Source organism: Populus nigra, chromosome 9 (assembly GCF_951802175.1).
Source record: "Populus nigra chromosome 9, ddPopNigr1.1, whole genome shotgun sequence".
In the NCBI taxonomy this organism is placed as follows: domain Eukaryota; kingdom Viridiplantae; phylum Streptophyta; class Magnoliopsida; order Malpighiales; family Salicaceae; genus Populus; species Populus nigra.
In genome coordinates, this window is record NC_084860.1 from 166,930 (window position 1) to 187,791 (window position 20,862).

General features: G+C 33.9%; 2 protein-coding genes and 1 long non-coding RNA gene across 4 annotated transcripts; all 3 read right to left on the reverse strand.

Moving 5' to 3' along the window:
• On the reverse strand, positions 1-1,497 carry LOC133702702 (uncharacterized). Its single transcript, XR_009843784.1, has 2 exons — positions 1,291-1,497; positions 1-959 (listed from the first exon to the last, which is right to left on the reverse strand). It is a non-coding gene; the product is annotated as an uncharacterized LOC133702702 (long non-coding RNA).
• Positions 1,498-1,660: 163 nt separating this feature from the next.
• Positions 1,661-7,076, reverse strand: LOC133703050 (protein DETOXIFICATION 40-like). Of its 2 annotated transcripts, XM_062127452.1 has the most exons (7): positions 6,616-7,073; positions 5,855-6,486; positions 4,765-4,821; positions 4,346-4,584; positions 2,947-3,065; positions 2,625-2,711; positions 1,661-2,113 (listed from the first exon to the last, which is right to left on the reverse strand). In XM_062127452.1, the coding sequence occupies exons 1-7, from the start codon at positions 6,964-6,966 to the stop codon at positions 2,048-2,050; spliced, it is 1,551 nt and encodes a 516-aa protein (XP_061983436.1). In that variant the 5' UTR covers positions 6,967-7,073; the 3' UTR covers positions 1,661-2,047. The 2 variants fall into 2 exon arrangements, with proteins under 2 accessions (XP_061983436.1, XP_061983437.1); XM_062127453.1 differs by lacking the exon at positions 2,625-2,711 and having other exon boundaries at positions 6,616-7,076.
• A 9,515-nt stretch (positions 7,077-16,591) lies between these two features.
• Positions 16,592-20,862, reverse strand: LOC133703111 (protein DETOXIFICATION 40-like). Its single transcript, XM_062127538.1, has 7 exons — positions 20,474-20,862; positions 19,509-20,143; positions 19,337-19,393; positions 18,851-19,089; positions 18,315-18,433; positions 17,847-17,933; positions 16,592-16,833 (listed from the first exon to the last, which is right to left on the reverse strand). The coding sequence occupies exons 1-7, from the start codon at positions 20,774-20,776 to the stop codon at positions 16,768-16,770; spliced, it is 1,506 nt and encodes a 501-aa protein (XP_061983522.1). The 5' UTR covers positions 20,777-20,862; the 3' UTR covers positions 16,592-16,767.

Genomic DNA, 20,862 nt, shown 5'->3' on the forward strand with positions numbered 1-20,862 from the left:
TAATAGGGGGTCACCCTAAAGTAATACAAGTGAGCCATTGATAAGTATTGAAGGTTTAGATCCAGAAATACATTATGAAACAAGAGATATCCACTTCTTGCCAAATCCAATGTAGGACATTACTTCCTCCAAATATTCCCAAACAACGATGTCAAACGCCTTATGAAAATCAACCTTCATAATAAACCCATTCTTCCCACTCTTCTTCACCCCATGAAGTGCTTCATTTGCCATCATGAGTCCATATCTAATATTTATCATCCTGATATAAAAGCTGTTTGAGTAGGGCTGATTATGCTTGGCAAGATAGCTTTCAATCTCATAAAGAGTAATTTTCCAAGTATGTTATGCAGTCCATGCATCAAACTGATTGGTCTGAACTCCGTTGACTTTAAGGATTAATTCTACATGTGATGTGTTGATCCCTTTAGGCAATTTTTCCAACTCTGAAAAATTCAGTCACCATATCAAAGATATCATCTCAAATCAAGTGCCAAGCCTAGAAGCTGAATGTGAAGCCATGGGGGGCTTCGAACCATCACAGTCCCATACTGCTTCTTGACCTCTGCCATTGTGACCTCCTGCTCCAGTAACCTTGCTTGATTGGATGATATTGTGTGACATGCTGCTTGTCCCATGCTGACCCTTTTAGAAAAAAGATATTGCAGCCTCCTTACTACCCTTTGGAGAGGTGTGGATGAGCCCATGATGAAGAATCCTTGTGATATTATTTCTTCCCCTCCTAATAGTTGTTGCCAGAATTTGGTGTGTTGGTCTCCAAACTTACACCAATTATGCCGTGACTTTTGCCTCCATATCGCTTCAACGCATTTACTGACTTCCCAGTGTTTTTAGTTGAGTCTCTGTAAATCACTTATCTCTGCTTCCGCAAGCTGTCGATCCTCCCCTTCATTTTCCAGTTTTGGAAAGGCACTTTGTAGCTGTAACAACTGATTATCCTGATTCCCAAAGTCAGTGCTATTAATTCCACCTTCTAAGCTTATTAGCCATAAGATTCAACTTTCATACAATTCTGAATCTGCCAATGTGTTCTAGAAAGGCATTCATGCCAAAACGATTCTACTGTCTTCATAAACATGGGTCGAGAAACCCAACAATTAAAGGACCGAATTAAATGGTTTCCTCCTAGTTTCAAGTATGTAACAGACATCAATATCCTCATTCAATAACATAGTCCTAATAGAATTCCTCTTCATATATAGACATACCCAGTCCACGACTATTCCAGAAAAAAAAATCTTGATAATTGTAAATGTTTAAAGCGCTTACCAGTTTTGCTGCAAACTGCAATTACTGAGTTGCAGTCCAATCATTCACCTCCCAATCCACCTGTCTTCTAATATCTGCTTCCATAACCGCCAAATCTTGTGTACTCCCAAAACCCAGAATTTGCCCAGCATTTAAAATCAATGAATTTCAACGAATTCCTTAGGACCCATGCTTGAATAACATAAAACAACAAGATATACCAAGTAATATAAAGAAAAACGCAGTTCTTTTTCTTCTTCTTTTTTATGATCTGTTCTACAGCATGTTGTGATAGTTTTTAGTAACATAACTTCCTCATATATTATTCACAAATTATATTAATTCAATACGTTATTAAAGACTAATGAACTGTAGCTTAAGAACCACATAATTAAAACAAAACAAGGACTCTGTTTTTTATTCTTGAAAGTGTATTAGAACAAGGAAATATTGAGGTGTGCTCCCTCATTAGACATCGCCGTTCAAACTTCAAGCTATACATCACCATAGACATCACTCCTCATCGTAAAACCAAAAACAAAAACAAAAGAAAAAAAATCACATTTCACTTTTTATTTGATTTGGGAGAAAAGAAAATAAATGGCAACAGCTGCTAATATTGTTCGAGATGTTGCTATTACACAAAAATAGCAGAAGAAATGACATTAACTCCTTGTCACAATGGAGGCATCATTGTGATCAGGAATCTTCAATTCGTAGAATTGCCGAATGCTAATGTCCCCATAACAGTTTTTAGCTAATGAAACGACAGATTGATTTAATCCTTCAAAAGAGGCTGCTTGATGTTGTCCCATATATTCAACCGATTTGTTGCTTTCTCAACCTGAACAATCCCAAATTCAACATTCATATGACATTCCAAAACAGTTCAATGATCATACGCACAGATATCTATAAAATTGGTAGATAGCATATATCATTATTATTATTATTGAAAAGCATCAAGTTGAAGATTTTTTTAGATGTTTTTAATACTCTCACATTAAAATCATCAAATAAGTATCAAGATAATTTTTATATAAGGATTTTAACTAAAACATTATTAATTTTAAATATTTTTAAATAACTTTAAATGATTTTGATAGATATAAAATGATGCATATGAAAAAACTCATCCCCTAATCATCATTGATAAATTGTATTATTCAATTTTTACTAGTTCTCTCAAGTTTTCTATTCCTTTTTTTTTTTTTTTTACACTTTTTGTATGTATGTGAGTTTGCTTGATAGGTGATTCGTTATTAAAGAAATGTCCCACTTATCCCCAAAAGAAAAGAAAAAGGAAAAAAATTGTATGTATTAAAAAAAATGAAAAAAAGAAATATTAAATTTACCTCTTTATTCCAGTCCGTACGAAAGGTAACCCATAATAATATGATAGTTTGAATAAGTGTGCCTCCTATCATCCCGGACCATATTCCCTGTTATATATATATATATATATATATATATATATATATATATATATATATAATCATAAAATAGAAACCATATTGATCTCTAAGCAAATCGATCGAATTGTTTTCCTATCAACGAACGAGAGATGAATTATATATACGACAATTAATATTAAACATTATTTTGCTAATTCCACCTTGATTCGATTTCTCTAATTTCAGGCCATCACATGCATGAGGTATGGTTCAGTGTACGCACCTTAACACCAAAGTCCAACTTGAAGCCAAAAACACATCCCAATGGGATACCAATAAAATAGTAGCATCCAACATTGACGTATGCAACAAATGCTTGCCATCCACATCCAACAGCTACACCTTTATATAAGAACTCAAAATAAATTCAATTTTATAAGGAAGAATAATAGTCAAATGGAAGAAAGAAATGTATAACTACTGGCCTGTGATTGTGATTGTGATTGTAAGAATTGATTGATACTTCTTTGGAGAAAAAAGATAAATCCTTATCAGAAAAGGATCGCCCATATATAATAACAAATGGAGGAGGTTAATTGCTTTTGATAAATGTTGGGATAAAATATTTTAAAAAAAAGTCTTGAACAATCAGATCAGACAGCTGGTTATTTTTTAATCAAATAAAGTGATTTTTTAACACCAAATATTATCATTACAAATAAAATTTTGAAGTTGGCACTCGATTTTTTACCACACGGACGTCGTAGAAAAGTTCGTCACAAAATAAAATCATAGAAACCAAGAAGACAAATTCCCTTATGAAGTTAAAAAAAAAATCTCATCGGTAATACCTAGCATCACCCCTATTTTTAACCTATAAACTTCGAGTCGGTTTGCAAGCATAGTTAGTTCTAATTATAATTATTAAACCTTGATTGGTTTGATGGGTCAATCTAAAAGCTGAACCGGTCTGGGTTTGTAAAAAGACTAGCCGGTGCAATGACCCAGCCAAACCCGATCGACCTGGCGGGTCAGCCTGTGACCCGAGCTACCCGGGCGAGACCCGGTTTTTTTTGTTTTTTTTTTCAAATATGGGATTTGAAATCCATCAGTATATATACTCTATGTTTCTAAAAAAAAAGTTATATTTTTTCAATGTGAGATAAAAAACTTTTTTGATTTAAATACTTCAACTTGAAAGTTTAACATAATATCTTTTTAATGTGGGATAAAAAACTTTTTAAAATATTCTTTTAAATTTTATTATTTACAATATATATAATCTATATTTACATGGATTTTTTCTTAATTTTTTTTATATAAAATATTAAAACTTTAATTTTTCTGGATTGACCCGAGTTGATCCGGGGTGGCCCATGAAACCTCCAGACCAGGTTTAATAACTATTATTCTAATTGAAACCGATTTGATAATTTTAAAAATATTTAATTAATTAATATACTATAAGGATCCTAATTAAAGCTTTCTAGTAAAATATAGATTAAAAAATTATAATTTATAACTCTTTCGCAGCAGCAAAAAACACAGAGAGAAAAGGGTGCCTTATGTTTAAGAACAAAATCATTATGCTTACTTTTATGGGACTGTCCCCTGCATAATTTAAAACCAAGGTCATAGAAAGCAGATACTACTACTTAGGTTACTGATTACGAACATCTTACCAGATAAAACAGGCTGGACTCCATTTAGTAAAATAGAGATGGCCAAGAAAGGAGAGAGTTCTGCGACAGCATCGGCAACTGTGGAACCACCAGTGAAGGCGTAGCTGATCACATGGCGAAGTAAGAGCAGAACAATAGCTAGGGCCAGAGCTATAATGAAGGAGCTTAAAGTTACAGCCACTACAGCAAATGATGCTGATTTGGGATGTCCAGCTCCTAATTCATTGCTTACTCTTACACTGCAAATAACAATTAACTAAATTTAATGTTTGTGAAAAACAATTCTCCTAGCTACAAATTATTTTCTTCCATGTCAACTTACATGTCAATCAATACTAAATTCTTCGTCCGAATGATTTTAAAAACAAAAATCATTGATCATTTTGCTAGTAGCTAGTAATTATACAAGTAAAGCTAACCTTGCTGCTGCGTTGAAACCAACTGAGATCATGAACACCCATCCTGATATTGTCATGCTGCGTTCAAATAAAGCGAACACTCAAAATATTGTGAATCATGCACAAATAAAAAGTGACTTAATCAAGGAATTTGATACATAATCAGACTATATTTTATGATTTTCTTTCGAAATTTTTTAGCTAAAGTTGATAGAAAAATTTCTACACTAACAAATTAATTAATATTGGGAGCACAATTATAAGTTACATAGTTTGCTTTAATTAACAAATGAATGTTTTTTTTATGGATAAACATTTATATATTTAAAAACTTTCTCCAGCAAAATATGATCATTTCATACTTCCATGTCAATCAATCTACCATACAATGATTTTATGCAAAGTGCTTAAAGTTCATGTGCTATCTAATAATGCAACCTACTTATTTTGAATAAGTACTATGATCCGGCCCTCGAATTAAACATGATAGTGCAGAGTCGTCCCTATATGGAATGGTAGCTCAAGCGTGCATGGTGAACGTTTGTTCTACATAGAGAAATTAGGCATGCGCGACAAGATCTGTGAGTGTGTATAAAATTACTTGGCCTCTTGGAATCGACCCAAGAGCCTCGAGACAAAAACTTATTAATCGTCGATCGTGGGAGCCATTGTCAACATACGATCGACCATGTGGTAGACAACCGGTACACCTCGTCAAAAATCTTAAGTTTATGTAGAGGTGTTCTGCCTCTGTCGTTGACGACTCTGTGTGATATAACCCTATTTGCAGAGCTTCGACTTTGACATAGATACGATAACGAAGATATCTCCGGAGATATATGGTATTGTATGCTTGGTGGGTTAGATAACATGATGTTTTTTAATTAAAAATATATTAAAATAATTTTTTAAAATTTTTATTTTTATTTTATATATCAACACAAAAACTATTAAAAAAATTCGTAAAACAAAAAATAATTTTAAAAAGAATGTTGAATTTGTTATGTCGAAAGTTTTTTTTTTTTTTTTAAAAAAAAAAGCAATCCTAAACATCTCCTCAAACTCACTCACAAACCGACAGTTATTAAGGTAGTAGAGCCTCCTTTCTTACCAAACTGTGAGAGAGTCCAAGGCAATTTCAGCATCTTTGAGTAAACCAGCAATCAAAACAAGAATCTGGTAGTACCAAGTCTCAAGGCATAGCATAACAGCTGATGCGATCGATAACTTGAAGAATTCCCATAAGCCAGAAAAGGCCTGTAAACTAAATCCCTTCCATGTGTGCTTGAAATTTCGGCTTACTAGAATGTAAACTAACTGTGCCCCCACTAAAAGCCACCATGACAAGCTTAAAACCAATGAGGCACCAAGCAACCCCCATCCCAATTTATAAATTGCAATCCAACTCAGTAAAAGGTGCACCACAAGGACACCAACTGATATGTATGCGCTAGGGAAAATTATGCTTTGAGCTTGTAAGAACTTTTGTATGGGAAAATTGGCAGCATAAGCAAATATCTGTGGAATAAGGCCATACACAAATATTGCAGCTGCTGATGCAATGGTGTCTGATTCACCTAATAAGATCAAGAGAGACTTAGAAAATATGTATATCATCATAAGTGGAATCCCAGTTGCCATAAGGAGTACTGTTGATCTCTGAAGATATATCCCCAACATTTCATACTTGTGTGCCCCATATGCTTGGCCACATAGTGTCTCCACCGCACTTCCCATCCCTAACTGCATGCCGTTATTAATTATCAGATCATCGAACTCAAGGTTTTATGAGGAAAGAAAGAAAAAGACAAACACCAAACCAAGGACAGTTATTCATTAGAGTTTTTTTCTTTCTTGAGATTGTTTAGTTACCATAAGGCCATAGGCAAAAATTTGGATTCCATTGTTGCCAAGTGAGGAAGCAGCAAGCTCAAGATTGCCAAGATGACCACATAAGATTTGGGTTGACATGGAAATCACGTTGTTGAGCAAGTAAACCACAACTGCTGGTCCTGCTAGCTGGAAGAGTGTCTTTAACTCAATGAAGGTGGCTCTTTGGAGTCGCTTAAAGTATGACAAACTTGTATCTGATAGTACATCTTCAAGTTCAGAACTGATTACTGGCTCCTGGGATGGTTGCTTGTCTGGCAACATGGGTTGATGAATCTCATCATTTCCAGAACTGGAGTCATCTATTGTGTTTTCAATACTGTTGGAGGACATGATTTGTGCTTCACACTCTTTGTTATAGGATTTTGTATGGGTGGCTAAGTATATATATACTGAAGGTTTAGCTTAAAATGAGAGTGGAGTGTGCTGGTGGATGTAGGATGACCACTATAAAAAAGAAGTGTGTATGTGTGTAGGAATATCATCTAACAAATTCATGATGATTTTTATTAAATATAATAATTCGGAATCTTGCTCAAATGTGATGTGAAAATTTGAGGACTATATAATAACACATAAATAAGTCTTGGCAAAATAAAACAATTTTTTTTTTATTATAGGTGTCGCACGTGTGTGGTGTCGCAGCGATCGTCCACCTTCACTCATAAGTATATGTTATATATCTAGCAAATGTGGAGAGACAAGGAATTCTTGTCTCTTATCAGTGGAAAATAAGTGGGAATCGCCACCTAGTATTATGGTCACTAGGAACCCTAACTGGTCTCAAAGATCGGGTACGGAAACTGGTTGTGTAAAGAGAAGGTATTAACACTCCAAATACGTCCTACCTAAGAGAAACTGCGTTGTTTTATTTGTCTGATCAAAATCTAAAGTTTGATCGCGTTTTTTAATGGTCCTGTTTGTCTAAGATTCAAGAAAAGCTCTCCTCAATAAGGAAGTTCTTATCTTAATGGGGTAAAACCTAACCGTTCTAGCGACCAAAAAAAAAGAATTTAATATCCAGAATACGTATTACGTGTAATGTCATACCCCGGATACTAAAAGATAAACAAAATAAAATTTTGTTGTTTTTGAAATTTTGTTCAATGTTCTCTTGACTTTAATAAACTGGTTATTAAAGCCAAAATGCATACTAAAACATATTTTTTGAAGTTTTTTGTTGTAAGAAAATACAATATGATTTTATTTTTTTTTTTACTTTGAGAGACTTGGTCGTATGCATGAAAACAAAAACATGTTTGTTTTTTTACGTTTTGATGAAAACCAGGTATTTTAATATCGAATTTGTATTTTTATGATAAAAAATAAACCAATATTAAGCAAAATTTAGTAGAAAAATACGCGAGGAAATCATAATTTTTTCTGAAAATGTTTTTATGAATTTTTTTTTACAGGGCCGGACCCGGCTCACTCATTTTGAGCAGTGGGGCACTCTCCACTGTTCACATGCTACGTGAACAGTGGAGATGATGCTGAAGAAGGAGAAACAAGTGGAGGCAGAAGGGAGGGGGGAAGCTTACCTAACGGTGGCGTTGGCAGTGCTATTGGCGGTGGTGGCAGTGCTATTGGCGGTGGTGGCAGTGCTATTGGCGGCGGTCATGAGGTGTGCTAGCAGTGGATGGCGATTCCAGACGGCGTTCTGCCCTTTCTCTGTTTTGTATTTTTTTTTGTGTTTCCTTTTCTCCCTGTTTCTGTCTCCTGCTTCTTTATCTCTCCTTCCTCTCTTTTTTTTACGGTGGCTCAAGGTGGAGTGGTTGTGGTGGCAATGGGGAGGAATAGCAATGGCTGGGTCGCGGCACAGTGGTTATGGCAACTAATGCTACTGTTTTCCTTCTTCTTCACAGTGTTGCAGCAGGGGGAGGAAGATGGCAGCTGGCGGTGATGATGATGGTGGAGCGACAGTATTTGTTACGGTGGTCTTCCTCTCCTCTCTTTTGCTTTTCCTCTTTCTCCTCTGTTTCGTCTGGTTTCTTATCGTTGTTTCCCTGTGTCTGTTTTTTTATTTAGCTCCCCTCTCTGTTTTCTTTTTTTCCTTTTCTCCCCCGTTTCTGCAACTTGCTTCCCTCTTTTCTCTAAAATATTTCTCCTCCCTATTCTTATCTTTCTCTCTGCCCAAAAATCACCCCCTATTTTTACTATGGTTCCTCCTCTGGTATTTATAAGCAGAAAAGGAGAGGGTCACCTTACCCCTGCCATGGCGCAGGGTAAGGTGGGCGATGGGAGATGCTTGCAGGGGATGGTGGTTGAGGCATGGGTGTCCTGTTTTTTCATCTTGGTGGCAGGGTATATGTGGGTATAGGTTGTGTCGGGTTTCTTGAGCAAGTGGGAAGAAGGAGAAGTTGAGCAGGAAAAGGAGATTTAAACTCTTCTTCTTCCCTGACTCTACATGTGCAGGGAAGAAGAACATGCAAAATGCCGTTTAAAATGGCACCGTGTCCTACTTCTTTTTGTTGGAAGAAATGAAATAAATTTGGGAATAACCTAAAAATGGATTATAACAATAGGTATGATTGCACATTGATTAACATATTATAATGTTTTTCAGGGTCTTGATTCAAAATACAGTGTAACAGATTTTCTTCTTTTCTGTTAAAGAATCATCTCAACCCAATAGATTAAACTATTAGGTGAAGTTTCAAGATGTGATTTATATTATTCTCAAACACACCCCCTCAAGTGAAAGCCCTTTGGGCTAGAAACTTACATAAACTCTCGCTACCTTGTGCTTAATTTTTATCAAATAAATGGGGATGGTGAAATTTGAACTCGTGACTACTTGGTTATCAGAACTTTGATATCATGTCAAAGAATCATCGCAACCCAATAGTTTAAGTTGTTAGGTGAGGTTCCAAGATATTATATATATTATTCTTTAACATTTTCTAATGAAAAGTTTCCAACTCATCTATTTCCTTTTGCATTTTTTTGCATTTTTATTTCTTAAAAATTGCCTTCTTTTTCTCAAAAAGATTAAAGGCAGTTAATATATATAAACTTGACAAAAGAACTTGTAAACAAATTTAAAAACACAAATGATCAAATATATATAATACTTGAAACCATAAAGAGAAATTAATTAATTTCATTAAATTATAGAGACAAATTAAATTATAGTTTCCTCCCTAATATTATAACCATTTTGTAACCAGATTCTTTCTATATACATCATAACAAAAAAAAAATGATCTCAAACATATGGAAGCAGACCAAGGAATAATTCACCAAATTCAAAAATCAAAAAATAAAATAAAAACTGACGAAGCAGAGAAAGCAGACCAAGGAAGATCTCAAACATATAGGAAAATCAAACTGTAATTTTGGATGAAATTCGAAGCCTAATTGTACCCTATTGTACCCTAAATTGAAGAAACAATCCAGATTCAAGGTCAAATTAAATTATTATTGGATGAATCTGCATAGAAATTAAGTCCAATGGCATAATTAAATTTTTAATAGGCCAATTTGATTTAATCATGGGCCAAATTAAAGTTTAATTACATTTGAGAATTAATTTGAGTCCAATTGAAAGATTTAATCAAGTGTAAGGACTTAATTATCCTTTAAATAGATCAAATTAATTTTATTAGGGGCTTAATTGGTGAAAAATTAAGTTTGGGAGCCTAATTTGAGCTTGATTGAGAAGATTGAAATTTTAAGAAACCAAATTTAAGTTTTACCAAGTGAATTGGTTGAAATCATGGGCACGATTGCAAGAAAATCAAAGTTTTTGGGTCAATTAAGGGTTAAATTGAAGAAATTCACAGTCAATGATCATTTTATAAAAGGCACCAAACTCTGGGACCTAATTGATAAGAATCATGGGCTAAATTGAAGAAATTTAAAAGCTTGATGGTCAATTAGGGGCTAAATTACATAAATCTGAGATCAAAGATCAAAATAAAAAAAAATTGCTAACTTTAGGGCTAACATTTGAATTTGGCAGGGATACAATTGAATTTATTCTTAAAATCAAAATTGCAATTGAGGACTTGATTGAACAAATAAAAAATTAAGGACTGCTTTGAAAATTAGATTTTTTGGCACTATTTTCCTTTTAAATGAAAAGTCATGTTTTGTACAAAATAACGTCGTTTCATACACTATTAAAAAAAAGATAGATGAAACGATGTCGTTTTAAATGGCATTGTACACCATCTTCTTCCCCTAATGCGCAAAGGCAGGAGAAGAAGGTTTTCCTTCCCCTCCTTTGCAGCGTTTGTTTGTCTCTCTCTCTCCCTCCCACTTGCCCAAAAACTCAACACAACCCATACCCCCTCATTGCCTACCCCCATGATGGAAAAACCATGAGAGTCATGCCCTGCGGGTGACTGCACAGAGGCTGCCCCAACCACCCTATCAAATGTGTCATGACTAGACAGGGATGGTAGCTCTCTCTCCCCCTTATAAATACCAGGGGATAAAGAAACAAAGGAGAGGGGAGAGAGAGATGACAATTTAGAGGATTTTGAGAGAGGAAATATGAGACAAGGGAAAAAACGAAGAGAAAAGGGGGATTTGAGAGTTGAAAAGCAGAAAAAAAAGATGAAAAAAATCAAAAAGGAAAAAAGAGAGAAACAGAAGCGAAAAAAAGAAAGAAATAACAAGGGAAAACAAAGACGAAGAAAAGAAAAACAACAGAGGTGGAAAAGAGAAAAAAATAGAGAAGAAAGGAAACAAGAAAAAAAAAGAGAAGAGAGAGACACAAACCAAAACGAGAGAGGAGAGGAGGAAGAGAGCAAAAAAACAAAAAGAAGAAGAAACAAAAAGAAGCAGAAGAAAAAAAAAAGAAGAAACCATCGCGAACCATCACCTGCTTTCCTTGCCACCGCCACTAGTTAACGCAGCTGTGAGCCACCGCAGGTCAGCTTCCTGCTCCTCTTCTTCTTCCTCTTTTTCTTTGTGACCGTTCTTTCCTTCATTGTTCTGTAAGTGAAGAGTAAATTAATTCATTCTCACTCTCCACTGTTTACATGAATAGTGAAGTGTTTTCTCCACTGTTTTCTAAGCCGGACAGCACCAGCTTAGACCAAAATAGTCGAGTCGGATCCGTCCCAGAATATATAAAAAAGAAAGAATGTTTGTTGGGCTGGCATCGGCCTAACCCTCCTTTGGGTTAAGGTCGGCCCAATTCCTTTTGGGATGAACTCGGCCTAAGCAGGGTAGGCTCACCCCACATGGTTGGGTTGGGCTCAACCCAATGTATTTTATTATAATATAATAATATATAATATTATATTATATATTAAACAAAAAAACAACAAAAAAATCAAAAAATCCTTTTAAAAAATTTGTTATTTTCCTATGTATTTTTGTATCAATTTTACTTAATATTGATTTTTATTTTTATATTGTAATAATACAAGTCTGGTATTAAAATACTTAGTTTTCTCGTAAATGTTGCAAAACAAATTATATGAAAAAACAACAAAAAATATCTTATTTTCATGCATATAGTCAAGTCTCTCAAGGTACAAAAATCATATCGTATTTTCATATAACAAAAAAGTTTAAAAACAATTTGTATTAATATGAGTTTTTGGCTTTAATAACCAGTTTATTAAAGCCATGAGAAGTATGCTAATATTTCAAAAATACCAAAAAAATTATTTTGTTTTCTTTTAATATCTGGAATTATGAACTTATACATAAAATGTATTTCTAATATTAAATAAAAGGTAGTTATTCTTTTTGTTGACATTAAAATAGTTAGGTTTTACCCAATAAGATAAGGATCTCCTTACCAAAAATGACTTTTCTTAAACCTTAGACAAACCAACAATTAGAAAACACGACAATACCTTAGCATATATCAAACAATTAAACAATACAGCTTATCTTAGGTATGACGTATTTAAAGTACTAATACCTTCACTTTACGGAGTCCCCGTGCCTGATCTCTGAAACCAATTAGGGTTTCTAGTGATCAAAATATGAGGTGGCAATTCTCATTCCTTCTTCCCACTGATAATACAAAAAATCCTTGTCTCCCTCATTTCCCGATTTCCAAATACCAAGAGTAGACTCATTCGTCGCGACGTCGCACATGTGCGATAAATATAATCGCTCTCATAAGTATTGTTGTAACCCAATTTTGGATTCACCAAGATTTTCTCGAATGATATTTTATTTCTATTATTATTTATAAAAATCCAAAAAAATTAAGAAAAAGTTTAAAATTCAAAAATATATTTTTCTTGAGTCAACCGCATCTTTCCATCAAAACCGAGTCCATCGGGTCAATACGGGTCAAACCATGTCGACCAGGGTAAAAAATGAATTTCAGGCCGTTACGGGTCAAAACCGAGTCCACCGAGTCAATACGGGTCAAACCATGTCGACCAAGGTAAAAAATGAGTTTCAGGCCGTTTCGGGTCAAAACCGTCATTTTCGGTCAAAACCGAGTCCACCGAGTCAATACGGGTCAAACCATGTCGACCACGGTAAAAAATAAGTGTTGGGTCGTTTTGGGTCAAAACCGTCATATTCGGTGAAAACCGAGTCCACCGAGTCCATACGAGTCCAACCATGTCGACCGGGGTAAAAAATGAGTTTCAGGTTATTTTGGGTCAAAACTATTATTTTCGGTCATTAAGATTGATTTTTAGCGGTTGAAACGATATTTTTCTAATACTGATTTGTTTATTATTATATATAATAAAACAAAATTAATAATACAAATTTGTTATATTAGGCGGGGCGGTTACACTAATTGTAGGCGGAGTAGTTGTGTGTACACAATTTTTCTTAAAGCAGATTCGTGCTATAAATAGTAAAACAAAAGAGAGAGAAGAAGGAAACAAAAAAAAAAAGAAAAAAGGAGAAGAGAGATTACATACATACTATTCAGGTTTTTTTACTATTTGACTAGAATATTGATTTTTATTAAAAACAATATGAAAAATACCAAATATATCATAACTGTTAGATCTAATAGTGTTTAGATCTGGACCGTTGATTTAATAGGATACAATAGGGCTTACCATACCAGATTAAAACCCAAACACATCTCAGCCCTTGAAATAATCTAAGCTTTGATCCCGTTGCGCCACGTCACCGGGTGTACCGAGATTTCGGTGCAACGCGTCGCACCCGATCCCACCTTTGTTCATCCGGACCGTCCGATCAACCTGCAGATCGGGCCAATCACAGCCGCAAGATCTTTCCATCAGAGATCCAACGGATCACAGGCCTCAGCTGCACCGATGTACCGTGCTTGCGTTCACACCGTAGCACTTCTCAGACTCCCTCTCGCCGGCGACGCTCTCTCTCTCATCCGATCTCCACTTTCCGGCCGTCTACAGCCTCCGCACCACCACAGAAAGGTTTCTCCCCTGATGTAAAGAAAAACCCCGGTGGTTTTCATCGTTTTCTCCGCCTCATCTGGCCGAAAAAGGGCCGCGATTTTCGTCGGCCACCGAAGCTTCAAACCGACGATTATCCCTCGTCAGCCATCAACGGACGTCGAGACCACCGCCATCAAAACCCTCGACATCAGATCTACCAGTATCGACCATCGGTTGGCTAGAAATCTCGCCGGAAAATCTCCCCTCCGCCAACAGTAGCCGCGCGTATGACACACGCGCCGCCAGTGGCATTTTTGTAATTTTAGAAGAACTTCGAGGGTATTTCAGTATTTTACCTATACAGTGACACTCAGGTAATTTTTTGGGTTTCAACTGGTATTTTTGATATTTTTTATATATAAATGCTTGTAAATTTTCTTGCATGTTGTAAAAAAAAAAATACAAAAACCAAAGTCGACACGTCTCTTTTTAAAAAAAGGACCGATGTCAAAAATATAAATACCAAATATGGATTATGTCCATTATTTCTTTTGATAACCCAGACGTAACTCTCCTTTTTAGGGTTAAAATGTCATATTTTAGACAAGTCTCCTAATTTTTAGGGACTAATGTTATTTTTAACGTGTCTTCTATTTTTAGGGACTGACGTTAATCATTTGAAAAAAATAAATTACCAATAAACCCAAAATATAATGGATTATATCTATTATTTCTTTTGGTAACCCAGACGTAACTCTCCCTTTTAGGGACAAACGTCAATATTTTAGACGAGTCTCCTAATTTTTAGGGACTGATGTCATTTTTAACGTGTCTCCTATTTTTAGGGACCGATGTTAATCATTTAAAAAAGAATTACAAATAAGCTCAAAATATAATCGCATTTGAATCAAACAAAAAACACACAAGTAAGGGTAACCTTTCTATTGAATGGATGTTTTAAGGGTGGTGTCTACCTTCCCTTAATCATAACTAACCCCGTACCCGAATCTCTGGGACCAGTGTTTAATTTGGGATTTCTAGTTCCCTCAAATTACTAGATGGCGACTCCAATAAAATCTTTGTTTCCCCCAATCGAGAAAAAAACCCTTTTTGTTAAATAAACAAAAAAGCGGGAGCCGTCGCCCGACGTCGTGTATCGACAAGTATCATACCAAATCCTATAAATCGAATCACTTTTCAAGAAATACAAGACATCTAAGTCATATAAGTGAAGATATTTATTCATTGATAAGGAAAAAAAAACATGAAAAGTGATTATATTGATTATAAAACTGAATCTGGTTATGAAAAATGATTCAATCGAATTCTCCATCTTAAGGACAAAATAAAGGATTGATCAAATTCTATTAAGTCTAATTAATAATGATCATAAGTATTTTGAAAATGTTTAGAAAAACAAGGGTAAAAAAAATAATTTTTATGTCTTTTCAACAAACATGTTTAGAAGATTTTAACAAACAAAAATGAATGAAGAAAATACTTATTAGTTTAAATTGGTAATGAAGATCATATTTTATTGATTTGCTTGTTTCAGTAGAAAATATTATTATCTAAAAAAAAAATGCTTTGTGATCACAAAACCAGTGTTAAAGTAAAGTATTGTTTAAGGAGATTTCGTATAAAGATTTAGAGATTTTAATAGAGATCTCACAATGAAGATTTTTCATGGAGTGATGTTTCATTCCAATCTTCATCCTCTATTCTTCCCTCTTTTGATTTTTTTTAGTGTTAAATTATTGTTTAAGGAGATGTCATATAAAGATTTAGAGATTTGAATAGAGATATCAAGATGGAGATTTTTCATGGAGTGATGCTTCATTCCAATCTTTATCCTCTATTCTTCCCGCTTTTGATCAAAACGCATCATTTCACTTAATGTGAAACGATATCATTTTCTGACCTTAATTGAAATAACGTTTTCCAATTTCAAATCATGCCAAACTTAATCTTTGTCCCTATATTTTAACACCTTTTGTGTTTCGATTTCTAGGCTTCCAAGTGTTTCGATTTCTAGGCTTCCAATTCTCTTATTTTCGGTCAATTTTCAACTCTTTCTTCTAATTTCTTTCAATTTTTCCCTTTATTGAATTACAATGTGCTCTCTTATATTAGTTTTTGATTCTTCAATCCTTCATTTTTTTAAGCCAAATTGACTTTTAATTTCAATTTTTTCTTTAATTAAACCCTCAATCAACTTTTTACTTATCAATTTATTTCAAAATCATCCTTGAACTTCAAATCTCCTTCACTCTTAGCGAAATTAAATCAAATTGAACCCTTTTTTTTTCTAAATTGCTGATTGAAACCTTGATCATGGCTCAAAAATTCTCAAACTTTATTTTTTTTGTGATAATGAATTAATGGTCAAATCTCAACCCCAACTATTTTTTTGTTATTTTTACATTTGTTCTGTATTTTATTTTATTTTGTATATTTTAAGATTTTCAAGATTTTTTTAACACACAAAAATTAAATAATAACAAAGAAAATAAAGAAATGATTAATATTAACTAAGATTATTGAAAAGATATTTTTTGGATTTTTTTTCTATTTTTTCAAAAAATATATAAAAAACAGGTAATCAAAAAATAAGTTATGACAAATATACAAAGTTTTAAAAACACAGTGAAAAATTAATAAAAAATTTATAATACTAATTTCAACTCACAATATAAAACAATACAATATAACAAATATGAAACTAACCAAAATGTAATATAACAAAAGAAAAAATAATTGAGGCAAGACTATTCATGCGTTAATGTGTCCAAAGTCTAAAAATCACAAGCTCAGACATCCCAAAATCCATTCAATTCTGTAGAAGAGGCTGCCTTTTGTCATCCCATGAACTCAGCCGGTTTTTCGCAACCTCCACCTGAAAGTTACATAACATAAAATTATGTGTTTCTGTTTTCATATAATTCAATTATTAAAAAAAAATGTGTAATTCAATTATAGAAAAAAAAAAAAAAAACTTTTTCAACTGAAGTTAAGAGTAAGGTATAGAAGAGAAAACCAGAAAAAATTGTCGGCCCTCAGTGACCCAAAAGGCTGAATTACCCTACCCAACAAGCTAGCAAGTATGACTGAGTTAATCATAACTTAACCTGTCTAGTTTATTAAAACTATTTCAATAATCCGTTCAGTATTAGAAATAACTAGTAGATTGACCAGTGTTAATTAGCAGCGGTTTAGATATTTTTTTTTATAAAAAAAAATAGCTATTAGCAGCATATTTTTTACAGCAACAAAAAATATTTTTTTAGTCAAATTTATTTTTTATATGTGAGTAAAAACCATTTGTGGAGGGCTTGAAAAAAAACGTTGAATAATATTATTAAAAGTAAATTAAATAATGTTATAAAATTTCATGAAAGAATATAATTAAAAGATCAAACAGTATTTATTTTTATATTATTTTAAAAAGAAGCAAATAACCCTAAAATTATCTAAAATCCAAAATCAACTTCTTTTGCTTGGATATATCATCTTAGATGAGGGAAATGCCAAAAAATACCCCAGTGTAAAAAAACTCTCTTCATTAAAAAAAAGTCGTTGATATAAAGATTTTTTTTTCAATCGAAATCCAACAACTTTTTCTTTTATTTTTTAAATTAAAAATTAATAAAAATAAAATTTGGTATGAAAAAAGAATTTTTAAAAATTAAAAGGACTAAAAATTTATCGATTAAAAAGTAGGAGATCTAAAACTAACTTTTCATGCCGCCTTTAAAACTTGCCTTTTCTCAAGAAATTAATTTAAATCGGGCATTAATTTAGACCTATAAAAAAAAAACGTTTTTGAAAAAAATAACACACCATGTTCTATGTCTGTCCTCGTTCAAACATGCATTTTAGTTTTTTTCTATAATTAAACAGTGTACGTACCTCTTTATTCCAGTCTGTTCTCCAAGTGACCCACAGCAAAATCAAAGTTTGCAAAACTGTGCCCCCCAACATGCCTGACCAGATACCCTGTAGAAAACCATAACTATATAACAACCATTCATGATAAAAAAAATCTTTACCAGACTATTTAATTTGATCGACGCTCTTAACTAAATTTAATTTAGAGGTTTTAATAAAAAAAAATTATATTTAGAATCATTTTGAATGTAAAAAATTGAATTTTAAATAAATTAATTGTCACCTCATTTAATTTACTACACTTGGAAAAAATAATTTTAAAAACTAACTTTTCAAAAATACTTATATACATATACATCTTGTTTTAGAGATTTTTAAAGGAATAATTAAGATGAATGTAATAGACATAATATAAAAAACAAAATAAATTCAATTTCAATATGGAAAAACTAATCCAGAAATGTCTAGCAAGGGAATAATATATATTACCTTGACACCAAGGTCAAATGTAAAACCAAGAAGCACCCCTAGAGGAACACCAATAAGGTAGTAGCATCCTACGTTAACATATGCAACAAATGCTTGCCATCCACATCCCACAGCCACCCCTTCAGCACGCACAAAATTGAAGGAAACAGTTAGATTTGAGAACATATGTACTATATATATCATAATGAAGACCACGTGAAGTTCCATCTTCGACGACAGAACAGTACTTAAGCTTTGCTGTAATGACAACCATTGATGTTTCCCTTCTTCTTTCCTCGATTTTGTCTCCATTCCAATGCTACCTCCCTTGGTTTCGGAATCATGCAATTACTTGTCTTATGAAAACATAAAATTAAAAAAAAAAAAAAACATAAAATTATGATTTTTTTTTCCTGAGAGAGACACATTTGTTGCAATGACAAGAGGCAACAGCAAAGGTTTTAATTCCGGTACACAATGATTGAGAAAAAGAGCAGTGAGTTTCTACGTTTGTACATTAATGATTGAGGTCAGAGCCTGCCGCGTTTGGAACTTACCAGATAGAACAGGCTGAACACCATTTAGTATGATTGTAACAGCAAGGAATGGAGAGAGGTCAGAGGCAGCTTTAGCAACAACTTCACCTTCAGTGAAGATATAGCTAATGGAGTCTCGGAACATCATCACAATAATGGCTGCGATTACTGAAATTATAAATGAGCATGAAGTCACCACAAGGACTGAAAATGATGCTGATTTTGGATGTCCTGCTCCTAGCTCATTGCTCACTCTCACACTGTTTAAGACCAGGTAGATGTTAAAATTATATTTGTGAGAGAGTTCATATATAAGATGATGCGAGACAAATAATTTCAAACCAGTTAAAGATTAAGTCAACCTAGTGATCTGGTCGTGATTTGGGGATCGAGTAATTTCAAATTAAATTGAATGATAGTCAACTTAACTAAAAATTATATTTTATACAATATTTTTTTTAATAGTAAATAATGGAAATATTTTAGAGTATTCAAAGATGACCGAACCTTGCAGCAGCATTGAAACCCACTGAAATCATGAAAACCCATACATTTATTGTCATGCTGCATTAAAGAAGAAACGAATGAATAATGTTAACAAGCAAGACAATTACATTAAGAAAGCACCATACTTTTACAATAAAAATTCTACAAGAACCAAGTCTAGTAAATTACTTACCAAACTGAGAGTGAGTCTAATGCAACCTCAGCATTTTCAAGCAATCCAGCAATCAGGACTAAAATCTGAAAGTACCACGTCTCTAAACATAACATTACTGCTGATGCAGCAGACAGTTTGAAGAAGCTCCAAAGCCCACTAAAGGCCTCCACGCTAAAACCTTTCCATGTGTTTCTACACTTCTTGCTCATTACAATGTACACAAACTGAGCCACCACAATGATCCACCAGGATAAACTCAACACAAGACCTGCTCCTAGTAAGCCCCAGTTCCATTTGAAGACTGCAAGCCAGGTGAGCAAAACATGCACCACAAGTGCACCTAGTGATATGTACGCGCTAGGTGCGATTATGCTTTGTGCTTGCAAGAATTTTTGAATAGGAAAGTTGGCAGCATAAGCGAAAATTTGAGGGATGAGTCCAAAGACAAAAACTGCAGCTGCTGATGCTATATTGACTGGCTCCCCAAGTAAGATCAAGATTGGTTTGGAAAATATATAGATCATCATTAAGGGGAATATCCCTGTTGCCATGAGGAGAACAGTTGATCTTTGGAGGTATATGCCTAGCATTTCATGTCTATTTGATCCATATGCTTGGCCACACAGAGTTTCTACTGCACTTCCCATACCAAGCTGCAACAAGACAGAAACTTCTCTAGCAAAAGTAGAGGAGAATTCTCCACTTGATATAGAAATAAAAAACAAGTGTAAAGAAAGAAATTGGATAACTGGAAAGACAAACCGATGGAGGATTATGCATGAAGTTCTTTTTTGGCTTAAAGCGCCCCCCACCCCCCCCCCCCCCCCCAAAAAAAAAAAAAAGAAAAAAAGAAACACTACTTCCAAATCCTAAAGTTTAAAAGGGTAAAAAGGAAAGGAATCAACAAAAGAATAGAAGAGAGAATTATCATGACCATCCATGAAATATATGAGAAAGAGCAGACAGAGATCAGGACGTATTACCATAAGGCCATAGGCAAACATTTGGATACCATTGTTACCAAGAGAGACAGCAGCAAGCTCAAGGTTTCCAAGGTGACCACAAAAGATCTGAGTAGACATGGAAACAACATTATTGAGCAAGTAAACTATCACAGCTGGAGCTGCAAGGTGGAAAAGCAATTTCAGTTCAACCCAGGAAGCTGAACGGATTCTCTTAAAATATGGTGCTTCAGTATCTGCTAGTATTTGTTCAAGCTCATCGCCCACTGTCTCATCATCATGGTAAGAGAGTTTAAAGTCTATTCTCGGAGGATCAGTCTCCATTAATTTCCCTCTTCTATTGATCTTGTAATTTGAGCTTCTGTATCAAATAAATGCTTTGTCTTCAACTACATAGCATAGCTATAGTA